The sequence below is a fragment of the Piliocolobus tephrosceles genome, chromosome X, assembly GCF_002776525.5.
Source record: "Piliocolobus tephrosceles isolate RC106 chromosome X, ASM277652v3, whole genome shotgun sequence".
NCBI classification, from domain to species: Eukaryota; Metazoa; Chordata; class Mammalia; order Primates; family Cercopithecidae; genus Piliocolobus; species Piliocolobus tephrosceles.
In genome coordinates this window covers 67,186,164-67,212,248 of record NC_045455.1, presented here as the reverse complement: position 1 = coordinate 67,212,248, position 26,085 = coordinate 67,186,164, and the positions used below count along the sequence as shown (strand labels likewise).

Genomic DNA, 26,085 nt, shown 5'->3' with positions numbered 1-26,085 from the left:
TATGATTGCTCCTTTTATAAATGGGAATCTGAGACTTAGAGAAGAGAAAATGTGATGAGCAGCAAAACTACAATTTGGATCTCTTTCTAACACCCATGTTTTCCTGAACAATGTACTGTTTCTAGTTGATAAAGGAGGGAAAAGTATGCATCCTTGCCATGCTCATTTGAAAACAGACAACGTATCTAAAGATGTATAGAGTAATTGGTTCAGGTCCCAGGGCGTTAACAGTTAAAGGACAGTGATTCTAGGAACCCGGCAAAGACTCAGGGTCGTGAAGAGGATTCACTTATCTCGGAACTGAAATAATCACAGGTGATGTGAATTTAGTGTATAACTAACAACATAGGAAGAATGTGTTTAATATAGTATGGCATATCCCTTAATTACAATTATTTTATTATTTCTTACAGAAAACATACAAATAAAAGTCCTTAAAAGAATAATCTCATTTAAATATAAAGCATCATACTATTCTAGATGTCTGCCAGTGTATACTACATTACTAATCAACCACTACTTACTCTGAAATTGAGGTAATACAGCCTGAGGCAATAAAATGCTCTGACAATTACTGAAACGTTTATCTCCTTTCACAAAGCAAATCAAAAGCAATGACATTACACAACAAAATAAGCAATTTAAGTTTTAAGGAAAGTGGTACATGATACAGTAAATAGATTGCCAAAAATAAAATTGCCAATAACATAAATTTCTCTCACTTTGTTATATTGTATATAAAAAAGGACACTAAGCGGCAAAATTATCCAATTGCAGACCTAAAATACTGAATGAGGTCTACACTTTAGAGTGACAAAAACACCCACCCAACTCTGTATCTCTATCAAAACAAATATATTATGTAAGAAAGAGTCCCCTTTAAATATATATATATATGTATATATAGCCATGTTATACTGTTAATTAAACCCATAGTTCTATTTATTTAAATAAGAATTAAATAAACTGCCCAAATGCTTATTTTCATTTCACAAAACATAAAGTATTTCAAATCACAACTTCAGGGTGGTATACTGAATACACTGGTTCCTTAGCATCAACAAGCATATTTTTAAGAATATATTTTCATCTATAGGCCAGGTAAAGTTTTATTAAATGATAAACATTTTTTAACAGTGCAGAAATACAAGTTTCAAAAACAAATACATTCAGAAGATCTGCTGTTCAAATAATATTTTTTCAAAACCAGGTGGAGGCGTATGATAAAATTCACTGAACTGGCAATCCAAAATTGCACTGTCATCAACTAAAGGATACAAAAAGAAAGAAAATAAATTAAAAACAAACACTTTAATTTGAATGAATACATAATTAAAAAATAAAATAAACTGTCTCCATAATACTACAATATTAATAGGTAAGAAGAATAAATATATCTGCTGTCCCTGTTACAAAACATAATCCTATGGGTAAAAACAGACACAACAAAAATAAAAATCTGTCAAAAACATTGGAAGGATATATATAAAAATATTATTAATAATTCTCTCAAGAGGATGTGAATATGAGTAATTTTTTTCTTATTTGCTTATCTGTATTTTCTCAATTGTATACAATTAAGATATATTATTTTTTAAAAAAATGTTTAACTTTGAAAAAGTATAGATTCACAGGAAGTTGCAAAAATGTTGAGTGTCCAGTGCCCCCTTTGTCCAGTTTGCCCCAGTGGTAACATCTTACATAACTACAGCTCAACATCCAAACCAGGAAACTGATATTGGCACACTACTGTGAACCAGACTGCAGGCCTTACTCAGCTTCGAAATGTTTTTATCAGCATTTACTCAGGAGAAATGAATGTGTATATCCAAAGACATATTTTCAAATGCTCACGATAGCTTTATTTGTAATAACCCCACACTGGAAACAAGCCTAATATCCATCAACTGGTGAAGGATAAAGAAACTGTGATATATTCACACAGTGCTACACTTCTCAGCATTAAAAACTGATGAATTATTGATATATGCTACAGCATAAATGAATCTTCAAATAATTGTGCTGAGTGAAAGAAGCCAGACCAAAAGAAAAGACCATATGATTTTGTTAAGATAATACTCCAGAAAATGCAGGGTAATCTGTAGTGACAGAAAGCAGATCAGTGGTTGGTTGGTTGGGGCTGGGGTAGGGAGAGGTGAGTAGGATATAAAAGGTAGAAGGAAACCTTTGGGATGGTGAGTATGTTCATTAACTTGACCCTGGTGATGACAAAACAAAACATGACTGTAAAGCAAAGCAAGTAAATAATTAGCACTCTCATCCAATACTGATTACTCCCCCTGGCTGAGGAATGTAGCTGTGGTGTGGGCTGCATCTGGGCCAAGAAAATGTTCTATTTCTTGATCTAAGTCATAATAATGTGGGTGTTCACTTGATAGCTATTTGCTAAATTGCACATATAAGTTTAATGCACATTACTATATACTTTATATTTCAGCATAAATGCAGAATAAAACGTAAATACTAGATTTGACATTCATGAAGTCACCAGTGATTTTAACAAGAGTGGTTTTAATGAGTGGTGTAATGGCAGCTGGATGGGGCTGTAGAACAAACGAACAATAACAATAAAGGTGTCAAATGCTCTACCCCCTGAGCTAGTCAAGTAATCTGTACAAGAAACCCCCCGTGACACCAGTTTACCTGTGTAACAAACCCTCACATGTACCCCCGAACCTAAATGTTAAAAAAAAAAGAAAGAAAAATAATAAAGATGGCAGATGTAGGTTATTCTAGAAGAAATGTGGCCATCCAGGGAAGGGGAAACACAGGACTAGTGAGGGATGCATGCCCAAAGAAGGGCGTTTGGGATGGGACTCAATGTTTATAAGCAGTGAAAGGCCGGGCGCGGTGGCTCAAGCCTGTAATCCCAGCACTTTGGGAGGCCGAGGTGGGCGGATCACGAGGTCAGGAGATCGAGACCATCCTGGCTAACATGGTGAAACCCCGTCTCTACTAAAAAAAAAATACAAAAAACTAGCCGGGCAAGGTGGCGGGCGCCTGTAGTCCCAGCTACTCAGGAGGCTGAGACAGGAGAATGGCGTAAACCCGGGAGGCAGAGCTTGCAGTGAGCTGAGATCCGGCCACTGCACTCCAGCCCGGGCCACAGAGCGAGACTCCGTCTCAAAAAAAAAAAAAAAAAAAAAAAAGCAGTGAAAAGGGAGGCCCATGACATGAGATATTGATGAAATAACTGTCAAAGTGACATTCCAGAGTTAGGGAGTTTGGAACCCAGACTACAGATAAGAGTATCTGCAACATGCCGAGCACCACTTCTGAGATGACATGGAAAGAAGGCAGGACTGGACTTGAAGAGAGAGGGAAGGTGGAGTTCACTTGTGATCGTCTGTTTTTTGTAAAGTAGAAAGCAAGGCATTTTCAGAGGATGAATAGAGAATGCAAGAAGCACAGAATGCACAGACATGCACAAAGAATTGCTGAAAATTATTGAGAGCTCAGATTAGGCTGGAAGTCATAACTTTGTTTTTTTTTGTTTTTTTTTTTTTGAGACGGAGTCTCCTCTATCACCCAGGTTGGAGTGCAGTGGCACGATCTTGGCTCACTGCAAACTCCGCCTCCTCGGTTCACACCATTCTCCTGCCTCAGCCTCCTGAGTAGCTGGGACTACAGGCGCCCGCCACCACGCCCGGCTAATTTTTTGTATTTTTAGTAGAGACGGGGTTTCACCGTGTTAGCCAGGATGGTCTCGATCTCCTGACCTTGTGATCCGCCTGCCTCGGCCTCCCAAAGTGCTGGGATTACAGGCGTGAGCCACAACGCCCGGCCAAGAAGTCATAACTTTGTAACCACACTTCTTCAATGTTATCCAGTCTTTTTCTCTCTATAGGTTAAGTGTAAGAAGAGACAAAATGAATGATTGGATTGATCAGGGATTAGGGATGGAAGACAAAAGGGTAAGGGGATTTAAGTTTTATGTTTATCTTTGACAGGATCAGGCTATTAAAATACTTGGTTTAATTGGACTGATTTATGAGTTCAATTTATGAAATATAATTTAGTATCTATAACCTTAGTACATTACAAATAATGCTGAATAAAAGAAACAGAGCATTAAACTTATTTGCTACAGTTAACTTGTATAACTGTCACTCTACTGATATTTATTTTATTTCTCAGGCTAACCTATTTCAAATATCAAGCTAAATTTCCATTTACTCAAGTAAATAAAGGAATTGCTTTTAGGCTTACCCAATATGCAACACTAAACTGAGTTTTAAAATACACATTTACATGCAAGGACACAGAAGGTAAAATGAGTGAAAAGTAATTTTAGGAGAAAAGAAGGCTAATGAAAACCTTAAACTAAAAGGTAATCACAAGCTTTGGCTATTATCATATTATTATATTTGTTATTGTATACTTCTGACATACCAGTTTGTCATCATTGATACGCTATTTTAATTTTATGTTGCTTTTGAGACAGGGTCTTACTCTGGTGCCAGGCTGGAGTGCAGTGGCATGACCACTGCTCACAGGAGACTTCATCTCCTACGCTCAAGAGATCCTCTCAGCTCAGCCTCCCAAGTAGCTGGAACTACAGGCATGCACAACTACACCTGGATAATTTTAAATTTTTTTGTAGAGACAGGTTCTCACCATGTTGCTGAAGGCTGGTCCTCAACTCCTGGACTCGAGCAACCCTCTTACCTCAGCCTCCCAAAGTGCTGGGATTACAGGCACGAGTCATTGCACCAGTGCTGCTTTTACAGTAAACTATAAAACATTTAATTAGTTCTTTTTTTTTTTTTTTTTTTGAGATGGAGTCTTGCTCTGTCACCCAAGTTGGAGCACAGCGGTGTGATCTCGGCTCACTGCAACCTCTGCCTCCTGGGTTCAAGCGATTCTCCTGCCTCACCCTCCCGAGGAGTTGCAATTACAGGTGTGTGCCACCACACCCGGTTTCACCATGTTGGTCAGGCTAGTCCTGAACTCCTGACCTCAAATGACCCACCTGTCTCAGCCTCCCAAACTGCTGGAATTACAGGCATGAGCCACTGTGCCCGGCGTAATTAGTTCTTTTTCTTTCCCTTTTTTTTTTTTTTTTGTGGAGACGAAGTCTCGCTCTGTCACCCAGGCTGGAGTGCAATGGCACGATCTCAGCTCACTGCAACCTCCACCTCCCGGGTTCAAGCGATTTTCCTGTCTCAGCCTCCCATGTAACTGGGATTACAGGAGTGCGCTACCATGCCTGGCTAATTTTTTGTATTTTTACTAGAGATAGGGTTTCACGATGTTGGCTAGGCTGGTCTCAAACTCCTGACCTCAAGTGATCCACCAGCTTCGGCCTTGCAAAGTGTTGGGATTATAGGTGTGAGCCACCGTGCTGGTCCTAATTAGTTCTTATTATAACCCAAATTTAAGAACTTAAATGAGAAAATATTTTTAGACTTACTAAAACTACAGGCAGAAAAATCATATACCTGTTTATTTAAAGTTGATGATATAAAATAGGCTGGGCACAGTGACTCATGCCTGTAATCCCAGCACTTTGGGAAGCCGAGGTGGGCAGATCACTTGAACTCAGGAGTTTGAGATCAGCCTGGCCAACATGGTGAAACCCCATCTCTAGTAAAAATACAAACGTTGGCCAGGCGCTCATGCCTATAATCCCAGCACTTTGGAAGGCCGAGGCAAGCAGATCACGAGGTCAAGAAATTGAGACCACGCTGGCCAACATGGTGAAACCCCGTCTCTACTAAAAATACAAAAATGAGCTGGGCGTGGTGGTGCGTGCCTGTAGTCCCATCTACTCAGGAGGCTGAGGTAGGAGAATCGCTTCAACCTGGGAGGCAGAGGTTTCAGTGAGCAGAGATCGCGCCACTGCACTCCAGCCTGGTGATGGAGCGAGATTCTGTCTCAAAACGAAACAAAACAAAAAAACCCAAAAGTTAGCAGGGCGTGGTGATACACACCTGTAATCCCAGCTACTCTGGCGGCTGAGGCACAAGAACAGCTTGAACCCAGGAGGTGGAGACAGCAGTGAGCCGAGATCACAATACTGCACTCCAGTCTGGGTGACAGAGCGAGACACTCTGTCTCAACAAAAAAAAAAAAAAAAAGTTGATAATATAAAAAATGAAGCAGAATGGATAAAGACATTGTGGTTATGTTTTTCTAAAAAAAAAAGAGAGAGACCTTTTTTTAGAGATATGAATAAAACATTTATGAATAAAATTATATATTATCTGGCATTTGCCTCAAAATAACCCAAGGAGGGTAAGTGAAGAACAATAGCAGCGTTGGGGGTTGGGGGGGTGTAGATGAAACTCAACTGGCTCCAAGTTGATAACTGTTTGAAGCTGGCTGATGGGTATATGAGGGTTTATTATACTATTCTTTTTACTTTTGTACATGTTTGGAATTTTCTATAATAAAATTAAGGTAGGCTGGATGTGGTGGTTCATGCCTGTAATCCCAATAGTGGTGCACACTTGTAGTCCCAGCTACTGGGGTTGCTGAGGCAGGAGGATTGCTTGAACCCAGGAGTTTGAGGCTGCAGTGAGCTGTGATCGAGCCACTGCACTCCAGCCTGGGGGACAGAGCAAGACTCTGTTGCAAAAAAAAAACAAAAAACAAAAAATTAAAGTAATTAAGTGGTATAGAGTCATCTCTCAAGTAGCCCAAGTCTTGGAGGGACACACTTGTATAGAAATAATAGCACTTATACATATGCGACTACCAAAGCAAAACAATCAGTTTGAAACTATTCCAAGTCACTATTTCCCTCAGAAAAGTGTTAACGTTTAGGGAATTTTGTAAAGGTTATTAATGCGCAGTCTACATAAAATTCCCATCTCTAATTCCAAAATATTATTTATAATTATGTTTCCTGGTCATGCAATCATTCCCAATAACTTGCAGAAAAAATTTTCTAAATTCAATAAAGCTTTTTGAAACTTTCTAAAACATAAAACTACATGTTGAAAAAGGGAGTATGGTTATTGCATATTTAAGTATAATCATTGTTGTTAGCAAGTTTTTTTTAATACATGGGGAACAGAAACTATCCTTAATCTTGCAAAGTGGGATTGTAATATCCTACTGACTACATTCCATATAAAAAGGTCCTTATGGCCGGGCGTGGTGACTCATGTCTGTAATCCTAGCACTTTGGGAGGCCAAGGCGGGTGGATCATCTGAGGTCAGGAGTTCAAGACCAGCCTGGCTAACATGGTGAAACCCCATTTCTACTAAAAATACAAAGAGTAGCCAGGCGTGGTGGCAGGCACCTGTAATCCCAGCTACTCGGGAGGCTGAGGCAGAAGAATCTCTCGAACCCAGGAAGCGGAGGTTGCAGTGAGCCGAGATCGTGCCACTGTACTCCAGGCTGGGTGAAGAGCGAGACTCCATCTCAAACAATAAATAAATAAATAAAATAAAAAGGTCCTTATTAACAGTGTGCCCAGATTTCTAGATAATAGCTATAAAAGTAACATACATGCTGATATGGTTTGGCTGTGTCCCCACTCAAATCTCATCTTGAATTATAGTTCCCATATTCTCCACGTGTTGTGGAGGGACCCGGTGGGAGGTAATTGAATCATAGGGGTGGTTATGCTCATGCTGTTCTTGTAATAGTGAGTGAGTTCTCTCAAGATCTGATCGTTTTATAAGGGGCTTTCCCCCACTTTGCTCAATCTTCTCCTTCCCACTGCTATGTGAAGAAGGATGTGTTTGCTTCCCCTTCTGCCATGATTGTAAGTTTCCTGAAGCCTCCCCAGCTCTGCGTAACTGTGAGTCAATTAAACCTCTTTCCTTTATAAATTACTCAGTCTTGGGTATGTGTTTATAGCAGTATGAAAATGGACTGATACACATGCCAAACAAAAGTTTACATCTAATAATACACTAGAAATATTTTAGCTTACCATAAACAACTGGATACACTGTCCCTCGTATACCTGATGCTGGACAATGCATATTTTTTCCATTCAAGTATACATTTAACTCGACATGGTCATATGTAATACCCTAGGAAGGAAAAAACAGAAATGTTCCATAAAAGCTGAGCTGTCAGAAAGCATTGACTGGGAAGTATGGAAACACAAAAAGCTAAGCATAGGTTGACAACGATTTTCATTAAGGGTTGACAATTTGGTAGAAGTCTACTTGAACTGAGCTAAAAAAATCAGTAGTGATTATGAGGGGGGATAAAGTCAGGTAACATCCCAAGAGTCCACATTAGAGGTAAAGCATTAAGGTAAAACTGAACTAGGATTCAGTTTAAATCCTAGAATTATATTTGTCTAATCTGGATTTTATATTTTGAATGCTAAGATAATATAAGTACTACATACCATGAATAGATAAAACTTTCACACTCATACAGAAAACACTGCTCTCTCTCTACAGAATTTGATCTTAAGAAGGAAAAACAAAGGTTTTTTTCACTGTCAGGACTTACTACCTGTCACTGTTTTCAAATTATGAAGAAACATCTCTATACAATTTATTTCCAGAAAGAAATAACACATTTCTACATCTCCTTATCCTGGTTTCAAATTTGTCAAGTGTATTATCAAGGAAAAGCTGGTGTTTATAACTGAATAAAATTGGTAATTAGTCTCAAGTTAAAAAATAGAAAAATAACAGCTCGAATGACTTAAAAAACAATGTAATAAAAATTAATCAGTACACTATTGATGGAAAAAAATCACAATTAGTGATGTTAATAATTATTGTTAAAATGCTAGAAAAGAGTTAGCCCATATTATATACCAATAGTGCTACTATTCTAGGCAGTTCCTATTTACTCATTTAATCCCCACAAGAAGATAGAATTATTATCCCCATTTTACAGATGAGGTAGCTAAAGCACAGAAAGATTAAGTAATTTACCTAAGGTTGCACAGCTAGGAAGTGGAAAAGCTGTGATTTAAATCCATGCAGTATGGTTTCAGAATACTTGCTCTTAATCACAATACCTCTCTCTAAATCACCATGCCTCTCTTTAAACACTTGCTCTTAATCACCATATCTCTCTTTAAAACTTTATACAATAGCTACTGATAACAAAAAGAGATCTTTCCCTTGAAAGACAGCAGAGATCTTTCAATAGAGAAGTCATCATAGACCAATAAGCAAACCACTTCAAGGATTTCAGGATTTCTGACTGTAGAAAAATTCTACCAAGTTAAAAGCTTTTTAGAGGTAAAAAAGATTTTATAGATCATCTTAGTCTTAATTCTCTCTCTTTAAAAGCAAGACAGCAAAAGCCCAGAGAAGCTAACGTGGTAAGTGCTATGAAAGATTCTCAATTCTTAACAAAGCCAGGGTTAACTTAAACAATTATTAATAATTAAGGAATATTGAGAAAGATAAATAGTACATAGATTGCCTTTGTTTCACTTTAGTTTGTGTCTTTAGATATAGTAATAAAGCTAACTGATGGCTGGGATTCACTTTTCTAATGAAAAAGTCTGTTTTCATTTTAAAGAACAAAAACTTAATTACATAAAAAAAGAAAGCATGTTACTTTCATTATGGGACTACCAGAAATCTAGCAGTTCAGATCAGTGAGGCTGTAATCCAGGCACCTTCACCCCCCAGTGGTCGACTGCAAACAAACAAGTTTTGTTTTTGTTTTTGAGAGAGTCTCGTTCTGTCACCTGGGCTCAAGTGCAATGGCATGATCTCAGCTCACCACAACCTCCGCTTCCCAGGTTCAGGAGATTCTCCTGCCTCAGCCTCCCGAGTAGCTGGGATTACAGGCACCCGCCACCATGCCTGGCTAATTCTTGTATTTTTAGTAGAGATGGCGTTTCACCATGTTGGCCAGGCTGGTCTTGAACTCCTGACCTCAAATGATCTGCCTGCCTTGGCCTCCCAAAGTGCAGAGATTACAGGTGTGAGCCACCACGCCCATCCTCAAACAAGCAAGTATTAAACGCAAGCCTGCAGCAGCAAGATCCCAGTACCAAAGAAGAGAGGAAGGATGTGAGAAGTCCCACCCCCAGCATAGTTTACTCAAGTATTTTCTTTCCTTTTTTTTTTTTTTTTTTTTTCTTTTTGAGACTAGGTCTCACTCTGTCGCCCAGGCTGGAATGCAGTGGCGTGATCTTGGCTCAGTGTGATACACCTGCCTCAGCCTCCCAAAGTGCTGGGATTACAGGCATGTGCCACTGTGATGGGCCAGTTCAAGTATTTTCTAACCTAATCTATTCTGTGATGAAGAAACTGGGTTTGACTCTGCCAAAATAATAGCAAAATATACTATGTGTTCTATGTCTTCATTAATAATTGTGTGCAGGTTAGTGAACAGATTCTGAAATTAGACTGCTTCAGGTACGATCTTGGTTTTTGTCTTTGTTTTTGAGACAAGGTCTTGCTCTGTGGCCCAGGCTGGGTGGAGTGCAGCGGCAGGATCATGGCTCACTGCCGCCTTTATCTCCTGGGATGAAGCGTTTCTCTCACCTCAGCCTTCCAAGTAGTTGCAACTACAGCGGCATGCCACTCTGCCCAGCTAATTTTCTTTTTAAATTTTATTTATTTATAGAGATGGGGTCTCACTATGTTTCCCAGGCTGGTCTCAAATTCCTGAGCTCAAGGGATCCTTCTGCCTTGGCCTCTCAAAGTGCTAGAATTACAGGCATGAGCCATAGTACCTGGCCGAGCTATATAGTCTCATAATTAACTCACATAAGAAGTTACTTAACTTCTCTTAATCTGTAAAATGGGGATAATACTACCACTACTGTATGGGCACAGTGGCTCACGCCTGTAATCTCAGCACTCTGGGAGGCCGAGGCGGGTGGATCACCTGAGGTCAGGAGTTCTAGACCAGACTGACCAACATGGCGAAACTCTGTCTCTACTAAAAACACAAAAAAATTAGCCAGGAGTGGTGGCAGGCACCTGTAATCACAGTTACTTGAGAGACTGAGGCAGGAGAATCGCTTGAACTCGGGAGGGGAAGCTTGCAGTGAGCTGAGATTGAACCATTGCACGTCAGCCTGGGCAACGAGCAAAACTCCATCTCAAAATAATAATAATAATAATAATAATAATAATAATAATAATAATAATACCTATTTCAAAAGGCCATTATGAGCATTAAACAATTTAATCCTTGCCAGGCACTTAGAACAGTGCCCATAATAAATACTTAGGTCTGGGCATGGTGGCTCATGCCTGTAATCCCAGCACTTTGGGAGGCCAAGGTGGGCAGACCATGAGGTCAGGAGTTCGAGACCAGCCTGTGCAATATGGTGAAACCCCATCTCTACTAAAAAATACAAAAATTAGCCAGGCCTGGTGGCACGTCCCTGTAGTCCCAGCTACTCAAGAGGCTGAGACAGGAGCATTGCTTGAATCCAGGAGGTGGAAGCTGCAGTGAGCCGAGATGGTGCCACTGCAATCCAGCCTGGGCAACAGAGTGAGACTCCATCTCAATAAATAAATAAATAAATAAATAAATAAATAAATAAATAAATAAATAAAAGCTTAGAAGTGTTCGTTATTGTTATTATTAGAGTGTTTATAAGACTTCTCTAAAATTAAACTGATAAATGCATGTTAAAATGAAATTTGAACTTTTCAGAATTATACGTATAAGGAGAAAGTAGGCTGGTAGCTCACACCTGTAATCCCAGCACTTTGGGGGGCCAAGGCAGGCAGATCACGAGGTCAGGAGTTGGAGACCATCCTGGCAAACACGGTGAAAACCCGTCTCTAGTAAAAAATACAAAAAATTAGCTGGGTGTGGTGGCAGGAGCCTGTAGTCCCAGCTACTCAGGAGGCTGAGGCAGGAGAATGGTATGAACCTGGGAGGTGGAGCTTGCAGTGAGCCGAGATCATGCCGCTGCACTCCAGCCTGGGCGACAGAGTGAGACTCTGTCACAAAAAAAAAAAAAAAAGAAAAAGGGGAAAGTAAGCATAAACTGTGTCATGTATCTCTTTCTAGTTCTGTAGCAGGCTATGCTGTACTGGGTGATAATCATATGAATATAATCATAAAATCATTTGGTTAGATGTTCAGAGCTTATTTTTCTTGATTTCTCTAAACACATGAGAATGCTTTTCCTGTCTTATAATCCATTCTACTTATTCCATGCCACCGTTAACAATTTGGTAAAATTTGTTCTCTAGTGTTTGAACTATGAAGATAAAGTTAATATGGCAGGGTAATGTTTTTATTTTCTTGGCTCTGCATGTATTTCATAGTTTTAGTTCTCCTTTTATGAGAATAAGTATGAAAACTTGAAGTCTAATTTAACGACACTGACAGACTAAAAGTGGCATTCTTCAGTCTGTAACATTATGCTATCAGACATTACAATGAATGAAATGAGATAGGAAGGCAGGTAGAAGTTTCAGTTCATCAACAAAGAAAAACATTTGTTACTGATTATCCTTTCTTATGTTTGAATTTCATCTTTTAGGGTAAACAGGTTGACAGCATCAACTTGACTTCAAGATTCTCTTTCAAGAAATCACCATTTGAATAAGGATGTTCCATATTATGGGCATCTGGCAATGATCTACAAATATAGAACCAGCTATTCAAAAAGAATGGGGAAAAGCAGATTTTTTAAATGGCTTATGCCTTTCATCTCCTTTTTTCTTTAGTAAATTCCGGAAAAAAACTTCCAACAATTAAAAACTTACTGTTGTTCATATTTTTTAAATTGCAAAAAAGAGAAGAAAGATCAGGCCATAATTAAGAATCTTAATTTCCACACCTTTCTTCATTCTTTCTAAAATACTGTACTTTTTTATAATTAATTAACCTGGATTTCTCTTATCTGTATCATCTTATTAGAAACTTTCTCTGATTATTCACGGATTCCTCTCAACTTGATATCAGAATTGAGAACCCAAGGTTCGGTGTACAATGGCACCTCGGCTCAAGGAGACTCTAGGACTCTGTTCTCAATCAGTAGCCTGACCTCAGTGGATAGGGAGGGGTTTTGGATATGCAGTGTGGGAGGAAGTATCTGGTAAAGACAGAAAGAAATCTTTGGATTACATTTTCAATGTGCTAGCTTTGTAAAGAGTTAAATATAGCCAGTTAGGAGTAAAAACAGAAAAGTCTTAATAACATGTAACTTTTACTATCCTCTGCTTTCTAAAAAAGAAAAACTTTTCTACAATCAAGCTTTAGGATTTTGAGTTGTGTTCTCTGAAGAGTTTAATTAGGTTAAGTTTAATGAAGATGAACATTTCTGATAAAATGCTGTAATTCTCTAACAGAATTTCATAACAAATTAAGAAATAAATGTGTGGTTAGGTGCGGTGGCTCTGGCCTGTAATCCTAGCACTTTGGGAGGCGGAGGCAGGTGGATCACTTGAGGTCAGGAGTTCGAGACCAGCCTGGCCAACATGGCGAAACCCCATCTCTACTAAAAATACAAAAAAATCAGCTGGGCATGGTGGTGTGTGCCTGTAATCCCAGTTACTCAGAAGGCCGAGGCAGGAGAATAGCTTTAACTTGGGAGGTGGAGGTTGTAGTGAGCCAAAATCATGCCACTGCACTATAGCCTAGGTGACAGAGCAAGACTCCAAGAAAAACAAAACAAAACAAAATCCAAGAAATAAATGTGAACATTTTCCCTAAGAGATATCCAGCCTCAAAAATATCTAGCATTTTCTAATATAAGCTTCAGCAAACCAAACTTACAATTGTGGGCCAAGGTTTCTCTAATATGAGAGAAACAGGAATGTGTGGTCAGCAGCCAGCCTGTCATTAATTCTCCAGAGTAGAAATAAGGGTTCACACTGATTTTCCTGGCCAGTGGCAGCTCTAAAAACGAGGGGGCAGTTGAGTAGGGCACAACATTTACACCAAGTGCTCTCCTGGAAAATGCACCATCTCATTAGATCCAATTCCATTGCTTTGGAATTCAAACCACAAACTCCCAGGCAAAGCTGTAGATACTAAAAGCAGTTCAAGTTTCGTCATTTACAGTGGAAAGCAACTCCACGAAGGAACTCACCACCACATCTCCTTCCTGTGGAAGACTGTTTGCTGGCAGCCTATTTTTCTCTTCATTGTTGTGGTAAAGGGCTCCATCATTTCTCATCACCAGACTGTGCACATCTCGGCCAAGAGGAATCTGATTCAAGTTAACCTTCTGAGTTGCAACACCAATACCCCAGATTCCTAAAAATATAATAGTTTAAATGCCCTCAAAATCTGAAGACTACAACCATAAACAGAGTTATTTTAAAAGGGAGTATAAACTTTTTAAAGGAAGTGCTGCATTATCACTAAATTGTTTTCTATTACTTTTTTTTAAAAAATCTTCTTTTAAAAGTAGTTTGCACCAGCCTGGACAACATGCCCAAACCCTGTCTCTATAAAAAATACAAAAATTAGCTGGACATGGGAGCATGCGCCTGTAACCCCAGGTACTTAGGAGGCTGAGGTGGGAGGATTGTTTGAGCCAGGGAAGTTGAGGTTGCAGTGATCCATGACCATTCTACTGCACTCCAGCCTGAGTGACAGAGCCAGACCCTGTCTCAATAAATAAAATAAAATAAAATAAAATAAAAGTAGTTTGCAAACTATACTATGTTCTCCACAGATGTAATGCAGCCTAGGAGATAAGAGAGTGGGCCCTGGAATTGTGCAAATGAAGATTAAATCTTGACTCTGCTACATCATCTTGCGCAAATTACCTAACCTCTTTTTGTTTCCTTATCTGTGAACTGAGGATTCTAACAGTACTCACCTCACAAGGTTATGAAAACATACAACAAGATAATCCAAGTAAAGCACCTGGAACAGTGTAAGTACTCCAAAACAACAGTATATGCTGCTTATATGTTTGACCTTATATGCTTGACCAAACAAGAGGGTTCATCTGGATCCCATTAAAAATACTAGTGCCTTATATTTATACAGCATGTCTTGTCTTAAAACACTTTCATACATAGAGTTCCTGTGAGGCAGAAAGGGCAGCTCCTGTAATACCCATTTTATAGATAAGAAAACTGAACCTAATTTAACTAAATTAACTAATTTACCCAGGATCACACAATAAGAAGTAGAAGACCCAGATCTTCTAAGAGTTTGGTGCTTTTATATTACCTTCTGAATCTTTTTTATATGTTACAATTTACTCTTAATATTTAGAACAATAAGGACTTTTAATAGTAAAATACCATTATACCAACCTGTGGACTGGACTTTGAATTCAAAATAGCTTTTGTTTTGGTGTAAAGGTGCGCTGGCTAAACAACCTCCTGTTCCACATATTCTTCTTCCATTCTTTACAATAACAACATCTGTTCCTAAATAAAAAATGCAGACACTATGTAAAGTTTTGTATTTTCTTTTCTTTTCTTTTCTTTTCTTTTCTTTTCTTTTCTTTTCTTTTCTTTTTGAGACAGAGTCTTCTCTGTCGCCTAGGCTGGAGTACAGTGGCATGATCTTGGCTCACTACAACCTCCTCCTCCTGGGTTCAAGTGATTCTCCTGCCTCAGCCTCCCGAGTAGCTGGGACTACAGGCGCCTGCCACCATGCCCCGCAAAATTTTTATATTTTTATATTTTTAGTAGAGACAGGGGTTTCACCATATTGGTCAGGCTGGCGTTGAATTCCTGACCTCGTGATCTGCCCACCTCAGCCTCCCAAGGTTCTGGGATTACAGGCGTGAACCACTGCACCCGGCCAAGTTTTGTATTTTCAATCCAACAATCAGGATTAATTTGTTCAGTTCTAACTCAGTCCACAAAAAATAGGTACACTGTAAGTACTTTGAAATATAGCTGAATTATTTTAAATATTTAATTCACTATTTTTTCCTAAGAGAACATTTATAAGTAATATTCATTTGTATGTATAAATTTTAATTAAGCACGCTGGGTACAGTGGTTCACACCTGTAATCCCAGCACTTTGGGAGGCCGGGATGGGCAGACTGCTTGAGTGCAGGAAGTCGAGAAGCCTGGGCAACCTTGCAAAACCCCATAACTACAAAAAATACAAAAATTAGCTGGTGTGGTGGCATGAGCCTGTAGTCCCAGCTATTTGGGAGGCTGAGGTGGGAGGATCACTTGAGCCTGGGAGGCGGAGGTTGCAGTGAACTGATATTGCACCACTGCACTCTAGCCTGGGCTAGAGAAGTAAGTTTTAATTAAGCAGTTTCAAGTAAACTGTAATAACTCTGAATTGTATTGAACGTTTAAAACACTTTTAAGGTAGAAATAGACTAGCTCCTTTAATATTTAGCCAGGATACCAATTTGATGATTTCATAATTTCTTAATTTAAACCAAAACATAAACACAAGAGACTTTAGTAAATTGGTAGTTTTCAATTCTATTCAAATGAATTAAAACAATTTACTAAAAGCCACCTGAATGCCTACTAAATACAAGCTACCATACTTGTGCATGAGTCATGTAAGAACCAAAGAGTACAGGGAATATGAAAAAGAACACACATCTATGTTGAAGTACCTGACAGTGAAAAACTGCTAACTTTAGGATCTTAAAATGTTTATTAAGATAGCTACTTCAATCACATTGCAAATATGTAAACAAGGTTTTAACATTCTTACATGCACTTTATTCTTGTGGAAAATTTTTATTTTAGATGAAACAACATCTATAGATGAGAGTGAGAAAGAGAGATACTGTCTCCTGATGTGTTCCTAGTCCCAATTTGATTTAGGAAAACATGTATATCAGAGAATACACATAATTCTAACATGTAAGCAATAGCCCATACACCAATGCATATAACTCCCAATACTTGTGGCCACTACTACCACTTTGCTGGCAATAACTGTACCAGCCAAGCAGATCTGAATATTAGAACTATATGGGACTCTTCCAGAAGGGGTTAAAAAAATTATGTCATAGTAACAAAAAGCTGAATTCACAGGTAAACAAAATTATTTGGGACAAATACATAAGAGAAATGCAAAATTTTCAGATTCTAACACAATTCTAAACTGGTTAAGAAATGCTCTCCCTTAAACAAGGTAAAACTGAGATCCTATTGTATGATTACTAAAAATTCATTAGCATCCTTTTTTTTTCTAATTTAAAAAGTTAACTCCCAAATTCTGGGAAAGTACCTTTATAAATAATTTGCATCTTTCTACTGCATATACCTGCAGTAGTTTCAACTGGAGAGCATCTTCCTTGATGGCAAAGACCATGCAGTGTTTGGCATTGAGCAGCTGCTCATCAAATAACTGATAAAGGATGAATGAATATGCTGTGCTAAGCACTTTGTAGTGGACATGCAGCATCTGTTCTCCCTTTCCCCACAGACTTCCCTCTGGAGATCAAAACAGTTCCAAGAAAGCTGACTATCTCTGCTTCAGGTGTACAACATTTGACCTAGGTTAAGGCAATCAGTGCCCTGCACATTTCTTGGCCACAGTAACTAAGAACTGCTACATGACCTAATCAACTACAATTAGAATCTCAGGACTTTTGCCAGCACAATGGGATAAAATACTCTTGGCCAGGCGCGGTGGCCAACAATCCCAGCTCTTTGGGAGGCTGACGCAGGCAGATTACTTGAGGTCAGGAGTTCAAGACCAGCCTGGTCAACATGGTGAAACCCCCATCTCTACTAAATATACAAAAATTAGCAAGGCGTGGTGGTGGGCACCTGTAGTCCCAGTTACTCAGGAGGCTGAGACAGGAAAATTACTTGAACCCAGGAGGCGGAGGTTACGGTGAGCTGCGATCAGGCCACTGCACTCCAGCCTGGGTGACAGAGCGAGGCTGTCTCTCAAAAAAAAAGAAAGAATATTCAGGGTGTTTATGAATCATTAGGGAATCATTTTAAGCTTATCTCATTTCTCTTAAGTATACAAATGTCCTGTATTTGAATCTGTAGTTTTAATGATTGGTACTGCTTAGACAGTCAAGGCAAATTTGAGTACAGCCAGAATGCCGCATAAACATAGCCACAGAGGATGTTTTAAGAAACATAAATTTCCAAATGAGTGGTATCCCTTTCAAAGTAGCTACCTTGGAAGTCATTTGTTTCTAAAATGTCAACTCACAATTAAAAGCCAAAGATATGGCATCAATGATAATACTTACAAAAACTATGCCACAGAAAATTCCAAAAGAAGAATTCCAAAGTGGTTTTAAGTAATACAACATCACCAAAATGATAACCCTGAGAGATAATCACTTGAAGTATACAGACAATTTTATTTAAAAAAATCATATTTCTTAGGTTATTTAATATAATAATGTTTCACACAACCAAATCCATGTATTTCCAGTTTCAAGTCAAGATCAATCCATGCTCTTCTAACTCAACAACCCTTTTCTTTCATTTTATTCAGGTTCTCAAATCAGGCTCCTCTGTGATTGAATAATTTAAGTTTACAGAAAGGTTAAGAAAAAGCTTCCTGGCCAGGCGCGGTGGCTCATGCCTGTAATCCCATCACTTTGGGAGGCTGAGGCAGGCAAATCACGAGGTCAGGAGTTCGAGACCAGCCTGACCAACATGGTGAAACCCCGCCTCTAGTAAAAATACAAAAATTAGTGGGGCGTGGTGGTGAGCGTCTGTAATCCCAGTTTCTCAAGAGGCTGAGGCAGGAGAATCGCTTGAACCCGTGAGGCGGAGGTTGCAGTGAGCCGAGATTGTGCCACTGCACTCCAGCCTGGGCAACAATACTGAAACTCCGTCTCAAAAAAAAAAAAAAAAAAAAAAAAAAAAAAAAAAAAAAAAAAAAAAAAGAAAAGAAAAGAAAAGAAAAGAAAAAAAGAAAAATCTTCCATGCAGTTAGAAAATTTGGAGATGACATTACTCTATTTCATCCAATTAGTAGCTGACAGTTGCTGGACAGCTTTGGAGAAATAAAACATAGTGGAATGAGTGTATCTGACCAGCTCTTCCTAGAGGAAACAGACGGCAGAGAAAAGGAATGCTCCAAAGAGCAGACTGCAGTAATTCAAGAGTCTAACAGTAAAGATAAGAAGTGCTGCAGTTGATCATGAGTTCCAGGAACTATGTATGGTTGTCCTTCACTATATTCTAAGCACTTATAACAATGCCTGCCACCTGATAGTTGCTTAACAAATATTACTTCAGTAAATGTGTAACTGAAATGGAAATATTTTCTGGGGAAAACTATAGGATTTGAACTCCATCGTCTATAAATGATGATGGATAAAAAATAATTTAAAGATTACTTATGTATTAAGGATCTGTACTACATTTGGGAGATCTAAGAATTAAAAGTAAATACACATGTACAAGGTGATTACATAATTATCACATTTAGTATGTGTTATACAAAAATGTAGTGGGCAGAGTGTTTCCAGAATTATTAGGAATATGGGCAAGAGAGAGTTTTATCATAAATATTAAGAAGTGCCTTTTTATTTCAAGGCACTGTCCTTTAAACAATCAGAAATGTGTGAAAAATCAAAAGTGCAGAAGTATAGTTAGAATAAAATAATCCACAAAACACATTACTCTAACTGAAATAATTATATTGGGAAATCTCTCCTTCTAGAACCACATTCCAGAAGCATGAAACTACCTGGGAAAAGTCTAAGAACAGAAATAAGGTAGTAAGAGGCTATGACAGGAGAGGAAGAATGTTAGATAAATTATATGGATTGGAATTAAAAGGATAAAGCAGATGCAAAGGAGCAAAGTGCTATTTTATTTTGCAACAGCTTGACCTGTAGGGAAGAGACCCATCAGATGAAATTACAGTACCTCTAACAATGACTAAGGAGTCGGGCAATGGGAGGTTTTAGTTGAAATGGCAAGTTCTGACCTGAGGTGCGACTTCAGACTTCTGCAGTCTGCCTTGTTTTGACTTTAAGTGATAGGAAAATTACTTCCAATAATACAGGCTTCAACCTATAAATGATGGGGCTCAAGAGACCCGACCGACAGTCAGGGCAAGAGGAGGAGCAAAACCGGACCTAGAAGCATTCTGAAAATGTGTAGGTTTTGACTGGGGCGCGGCAGGAGGGCACTCTCCGCCCCCTCGCCTGGGGACGTGTGACATCTCCGGAGGAAGCCCTCGGAGTTCCTGGGAAAATGGGAGGTCCACACGCCCACTCGCGATGACAGACACAGAAAGGGCTGCGCAGCCTTGAACACAGAACCGGGCCCAGGTGGAGTCCGTCGGCGTCTGGAAAGATCTGTGAGACGAAATGGTGTCGGGGCAGCGTCGCCTGCACGGCGGGGCAGCGTGGGGACCCTCTGACCCTGCAGGTCCCCCTGCCCGCCGCGCCTGGCCCCGTGAGCCGTTGGGTCTGGGGAAGGGAGGGCCCTTACCCATGTGCTGCGTATCCAGCTGCACGGCCGGCATCTCCTTCAGAGGGATGTGGCCAGTCCCGCCGTCTCTGCAGCACCGCAGGCAGCACAACACCGAGGTGGCCATCGCGCAGGGACCACCGACTCCGCCGCCGTCCCTAGACAGAGGCGACACCGCCCCCCGCCGCTCCGCTCTGTCTCCTGCCCCCGCCCGAGCGCTGGACTTGTCTGTGTGGAGCTCGGAGGCCGGTACAGCGACACCCTAGGCCGGGAGGGCGCAATGCAGGCTGAGGTTAGGCTGGCCTGCGAGGAAGACGCGGAGAATCAAAGGGACCGTGGAGGGACCCGACAGGGCGAGCGGCGGGGCGGGGCCGGGGAGACGGGTGGGGCTAGTGGCGCGCGGAGGCGAGGCAGGGGGCGTGGCGTGGCCGGCCTGAGGCTGTGGGACGCCGTGCGCCTGCGCACCAGCTGGTTTTTCTCCTTGGGCGGTCGCGCACGGCCCCAGCGCTGACAGGTGAGTGCGACTGTCTGTCCCTCAGTACTCTGAGGGGTTTTCCAATGCAGAATTTTTAAAACGCAGCACCCCTTGGTCCCGGTCTCGACATTATTTCTATGGACGGATTGACAGAAGCGAATCAGTTTGGGGGAAGGGGAGCTAATAGAAAGGACTTCCGAGGTTTCCCTCCGCGGGCCCAGGTTGAGCAGGCTTTGCCGCCATGGAGAGCCCTCGTCTCCCTGCCGTGGCTGGTTTCCCTCACATCCTAAATAGACTCACGAGGGCCCCAGGAGTAATGCCTGTTAGTGACTGCACTGTGGATGTGCACCGGGGCTCACGCGTGCCCTAATGCATTTTCGGTGCGGAGACGCGCTCTACGTGGCCCATTGGGCTGCGCGGTCCGGGGCGCGCGGGAGGCCCCTGGGAGCACACCACTGGGGCGGGGTCGGAGGCGATTCGTGACCTGCCTCTTCCAAGCTCCCCCAGTCTGGTGCACTGAGGGTTCCGAGGAATGTGACGGGAACCCTGGAGGCTGCGGGAAGCCTGCTGGGTCCCGAGGGAAGCCTTCGGCTCCTACCTTCCGCTCCTTCCTGCTTCCACACAGGAGGCGGTCACCTGTCATCTCCTTCCCCACTTAGATCATCCTTCCGTGGTAGATTTTACATCTTCAGGCCGGGTGCGGTGGCTCACGCCTGTAATCCCAGCACTTGGGAGGCCGAGGTGGGCGGATCACCTGAGGTAAGGAGTTCGAGACCAGGATGGCAAACATGGTGAAACCCCGTCTCTACTAAAAATACAAAAATTAGCCGGGTGCGGTGGTGCACACCTGTAATCCCAGCCACTCAGGAGGTTGTGGCGTGAGAATCACTTAAACCCGGGAGGCGGAGGTTACAGTGAGCCTAGATCGCGCCACTGCGCTCCAGCCTGGGAACACAGACTCCAAAAAAAAAAAAAAAAAAAGTAAGATACCACTTGGCGTCCGGTCTAGAATTAACCTAGCTCAAACCTCTGTTCCCAGATCAGTTTCATCCTGAGGGCTTCCCTAGGGATGGATCATCAAGTCCTGGGAAACGACATAAAATGCCCACTACTTAAATAATGAGTTCCCATACATAACTTTCAGTGACCCGAGTTACAAATGTTTTTTAAGGAGGATTTCTATCTATGCAATGAGGGGAATTTTTCAGGTTCCTGGTTCTGTTTTACTATCTATACAAATGGTGCTTTCATTACAATACTAAGGGAAAGTTTTGTACGTTGAAATTGTTACCGTAGAATTAATAACCAAGGTGATTATTAAACTGATTGAGGGTTGGTCCTTTCCCCCATTGCGTATACAGTACGTTGTTGGTAATCATTTCCCATAAGAAATTTTCTTTTACGGAAACCTATCGTTATGCTGGGAATTAAGTGCTTTGATTTTCCCGCCCCCCGCTCCCCCGCAACGGGAGGTGCTGGGGGCGGGGCGGGTGGTGAAAATTTGAACAGAACGTTGGAGAGACAAAATTTTTCTACCGTTCATACATATATATATATTGTTGAATTATTTCAAGATTTCAAGGTCAGTTTTGTCCCCATTTTATAGGTGAAGAAATAGGCCTAGAGGTACTAAACTTTACAACTTCAGATGAGCAGGAGGTAAACAGGATTCAAGGCTTACCAGTCTGATTCCTGTTAAAAGAAAAACTTCAGCTGAACTAAATTTAAAGGAGTTAAACTGAGCAATGAACGACTGGGCAGCCCCCAGAATCACAGCAGATTCAGGGAGACTCCAGGGATGCCTCGTGGTCAGAACAAATTTTTAGACAAAAAGAGGGAAGTGACGTACAGAAATTGGCAGTGAGGTACAGAAAGAGCTGCATTGGTTACAGGTGGGTGCTTGCCTTATTTGAACAGTTTGAACAATCAGCAGTGTATGACTGGTTGAAGTATGGCCGCTGGATTGGCCAAGACTCAGCTATTTTTACAGGTGCATACCCCTAAATTAGGTTTTCAAGCTTGTCTGCCTATTAACCTAGGTTACAGTTCGTACACAAGGACTCAAATACAGAAGTACAGAGTCCTTCTCAGGCCATATTTATTTTGCTTTAACACTGCCTCTCAAATTCTTTCTAACTCTTATAATTAATGCTATAATCCCCTTAAACAAGCTCTCAATTCAAAATGCAGATTTGCCCTTTTTTGTGTGTTTCATTTATCTCCACATTGGATATAAGCTGCCATAATGCATGTATAGACAATAAAATAGAATAAAAATTAGTTGTTATAAAAGTTTTGTTCAGAAATATTATTAAAAGAAGTACATGTATCATATATGTAGTAAACATTTAGGCCATTCAGGTCAGTCACATCTTCAGTAAAAAGCCAGACGCTAAATGGCCGTGAAGTGGACATTACTGTAGAGAGGCAGAAGGGCCATAGTCTTTCCTGGCTGGAAAAGTAATCTGCTGGGGCGCTGCCCAGTGCACTTTGCCCCCATCCTAGCAACTCAGCAGAATGAAGTTAGCAGAATGAAGTTAGCAAAACTGGTTAGCTCCCGAAACAGACTTCCCTGTCTTGGCAGATTAACGCCATCCATGAGCTCGCTTTTCCTTCTGATATCTGGGATTCTAATACCCATTCATTATTACTTTCAAAGGAATTATCCTCTTTTTGAAAAGCACGTTAAAGATGTTTTGACACTCTTTCACAGCTATCGCTTTAAATAACAATCACAAACAAAGCCAAAAATAGTTTCTCAAGGTCATTTATCTAAGTCAAAAGCAGTAAGAAGGACTACTTCAAAAAAAGAGTCTGTCTGCTTCCAAGTAATGCCAGGAACTCGAGAACTGAGAACAATAATGTAAAGCTTGTGTTTCAGAGTTGAGATTAACGTTATGCTTAAGATTTTCTTTAATGTTTTTTTATGCCAGCTGGATGTCTTCTGTTAGTGAATTTCCCATTCTGTACTGGGTCATACGAAATGAGTTCTTAACTCATTAATCAGTTATTAAACAAAATATTTTTCCTTAGACTAATCCAAACTGCATTTGTGATCTTTTAAAAATCAGAAACATTAACAAAAACTTATTTTTCTAAAAACTGACATATTTCTGGAGCCTTAACCAATTAATTACTATAATTTTGAGTAACTAATAGTAATTGACATTTATGTAGTGCTTATTATTGCCAGGCACTGTTCTAAGTGTTTTTTAAAATAAACTAATTTAGTCTTTGTAACAGCCATGTGAGGGAAAAACTATCCTCCACTTTACAGATGAGGAAGCTGAAGAAAAAATAAGAAATGTACTCAAAAGTTGCACAGTCAATGAAAGATGAAGCTAAATTCAAACAGACATTCTGGCTCTAGGGTCTGTGTTCTTAACCACTCTGCAAACTGCCTCCTAGGGTGTTACATTTAAAAATACATTCCTAGGTCTGGGGCGGTGCCTCACACCTGTAATCCCAGCACTTTGGGAGGCCGAGGCAGGTGGATTGCCTGAGCTCAGGAGTTCGAAACCAGCCTGGGCAATATGGTGAAACCCTGTCTCTACTAAAAACACAAAAAAATTAGCTGGGTGTGGTGGTGTGTGCCTGTAATCCCAGCTACTTGGGAGACTGAGGCAGGAGAATCACTTGAACCCAGAGGCGGAGGTTGCAGTGAACTGAGATTGTGCCATTGCACTCCAGCCTGGGCAACTGAGCGAGACTCTGTCTCAAAATAATAAATAAATAAATAAATAAATAAATATACATTCCTAATTTGTATTTGTCTCCTTCTGTCCCCTTACCTCAGAGATTGACATTTAAATTTACTTGGCATGAATTGTGCTCATTTAATCTGGATTTCTGAATTATAAGTTACATTACCTAGATTGAACAATCAAAAATAAATAAGAAAAATAATGTGAACCTTGTAACTGCAAACAGACTGCCATTAGTTGGTTCTGTTAGCAGTGCCTTTGAATATTAATATTTTTCAGGTTTGTCCTTAACAGGCTATCTGTATTGGAGAAAAAAGGATATTTAATACTTTTTTTTTTCTTTTTCTGTTTTTGAGACAGGGTCTCACTCTGTTGCCCAAGCTGGAGTGCAATGGCACCACCACGCCTGGCTAATTTTTTGTGTTTTTTTATAGAGATGGGGTTTCACCATGTTGCCCAGGCTGGTCTTGAACTCCTAAGCTCAAGGGATCCACCCACCTTGGCCTCCTGAAGTGCTGTTTTTGAAGTACAGTAGGGGCCAAAGAGCAAGAAGTCACCATCTCCAGATTACAAAGTAAAAAAGCACTCGACATTTGCAGAAAGGACGAGACAGAAGAAAAAAACGCTTCTGGGTATATATAATATCTGCAAAAAAACGAAATTATAAATATTTTGTTGAAATTGTGACTAAAATATGTAAACAATTGTGAATTGTTACTAAAATATTTCTAGTAACAAGGAAGGTCACATGGATTATTAAAATGTACCCAACATTACTAGTTTAGGGTAGATACAATGTCATTTAGTCTCTATAATTTTATTTTTGTGAATGTAAAAATATTTGTAAAGTTTTTCAAGAGGCTCCACCTATAGTGACAATCCCTTCAAACCTATTTTCTCAATAATGGCCCTGCAGATGAATATCCTAGACCCAGGGACTGTCAGAAACCTGGCTTTTGTGTTGAGAAGGAACTGCTATACTTCTGTTAAAGCAAGCGTGTCTATGGTTGTAGATATGGTGCCGGATAGAATTAGTGTAGTTCTGAGGACAACTGCTAGGCCACTATGCTTTATAGATTCTGTAACCTGAGTCATAGGGAAGGTGGGACTACTTAAAATTGTTGGTGAAAGTTTATGAAACTCTGGATTGTTTGAAAAATGCTCAAAAAACAAAACAAAACAAAAAAAACCAACCCTGTGAGAGTTGGGTACAATAGTACATGTGTGTAGTCCCACGTACTTGTGAGGTGGGAGAATCACTTGAGCCCAAGGGTTCAAACCTGTAGTATGCTGTGATGGCACCTGTGAATAGCCACTGCACTCCAGCCTAGGCAGCGCAGCAAGATCCCATTTGTAATACAAGAACAAAAACGTGGAATAACTTTGAAATACCAAGAGTTAGTGAGAAGAAGCTCCAGGGATATGTTTATGGCCAAGACCACTTTAGTGTCACAGAATAGATTTGCAAAGAATTGAGTATAATTAAAATACTTGTTTTCTTATTTTTAGCTATTCCAAATTTTTAACCAAATCCTGTTCTTTTTTTCTTTTTTTTTGAGACGGAGTCTCGCTGTGGCCCAGGCTGGTGTGCAGTGGCGCAATCTCGACTCACTGCAAGCTCTGCCTTCCGGGTTCATGCCATTCTCCTTCCTCCTCCGGAGTAGCT

The 26,085-nt window shown here is 40.4% G+C and overlaps 2 protein-coding genes across 4 annotated transcripts in view; one reads left to right on the top strand and one right to left on the bottom strand.

Annotated features, from left to right (window-relative positions):
• Positions 1-346: 346 nt before the first annotated feature.
• SPRYD7 (SPRY domain containing 7) lies at positions 347-20,634 on the bottom strand. Of its 2 annotated transcripts, XM_023187434.1 has the most exons (6): positions 20,262-20,563; positions 19,904-20,125; positions 15,160-15,276; positions 13,977-14,143; positions 7,911-8,013; positions 347-1,267 (listed from the first exon to the last, which is right to left on the bottom strand). In XM_023187434.1, exons 1-6 carry the CDS (start codon positions 20,365-20,367, stop codon positions 1,170-1,172), a joined length of 813 nt encoding a protein of 270 aa, XP_023043202.1. In that variant the 5' UTR covers positions 20,368-20,563; the 3' UTR covers positions 347-1,169. The 2 variants fall into 2 exon arrangements, with proteins under 2 accessions (XP_023043202.1, XP_023043203.1); XM_023187435.1 differs by lacking the exon at positions 19,904-20,125 and having other exon boundaries at positions 20,262-20,634.
• Positions 20,635-20,722: 88 nt separating this feature from the next.
• TRIM13 (tripartite motif containing 13) overlaps positions 20,723-26,085 on the top strand; it is a 91,809-nt gene continuing 86,446 nt past the window's right edge. The window contains exon 1 of one of the 2 annotated variants that reach the window (XM_031934933.1): positions 20,723-20,754. The gene's annotated coding sequence lies outside the window, so the exon portion shown is untranslated. The remainder of the gene's footprint in view (positions 20,755-26,085) is intronic. The other variant, XR_004228678.1, reaches the window with a different exon arrangement.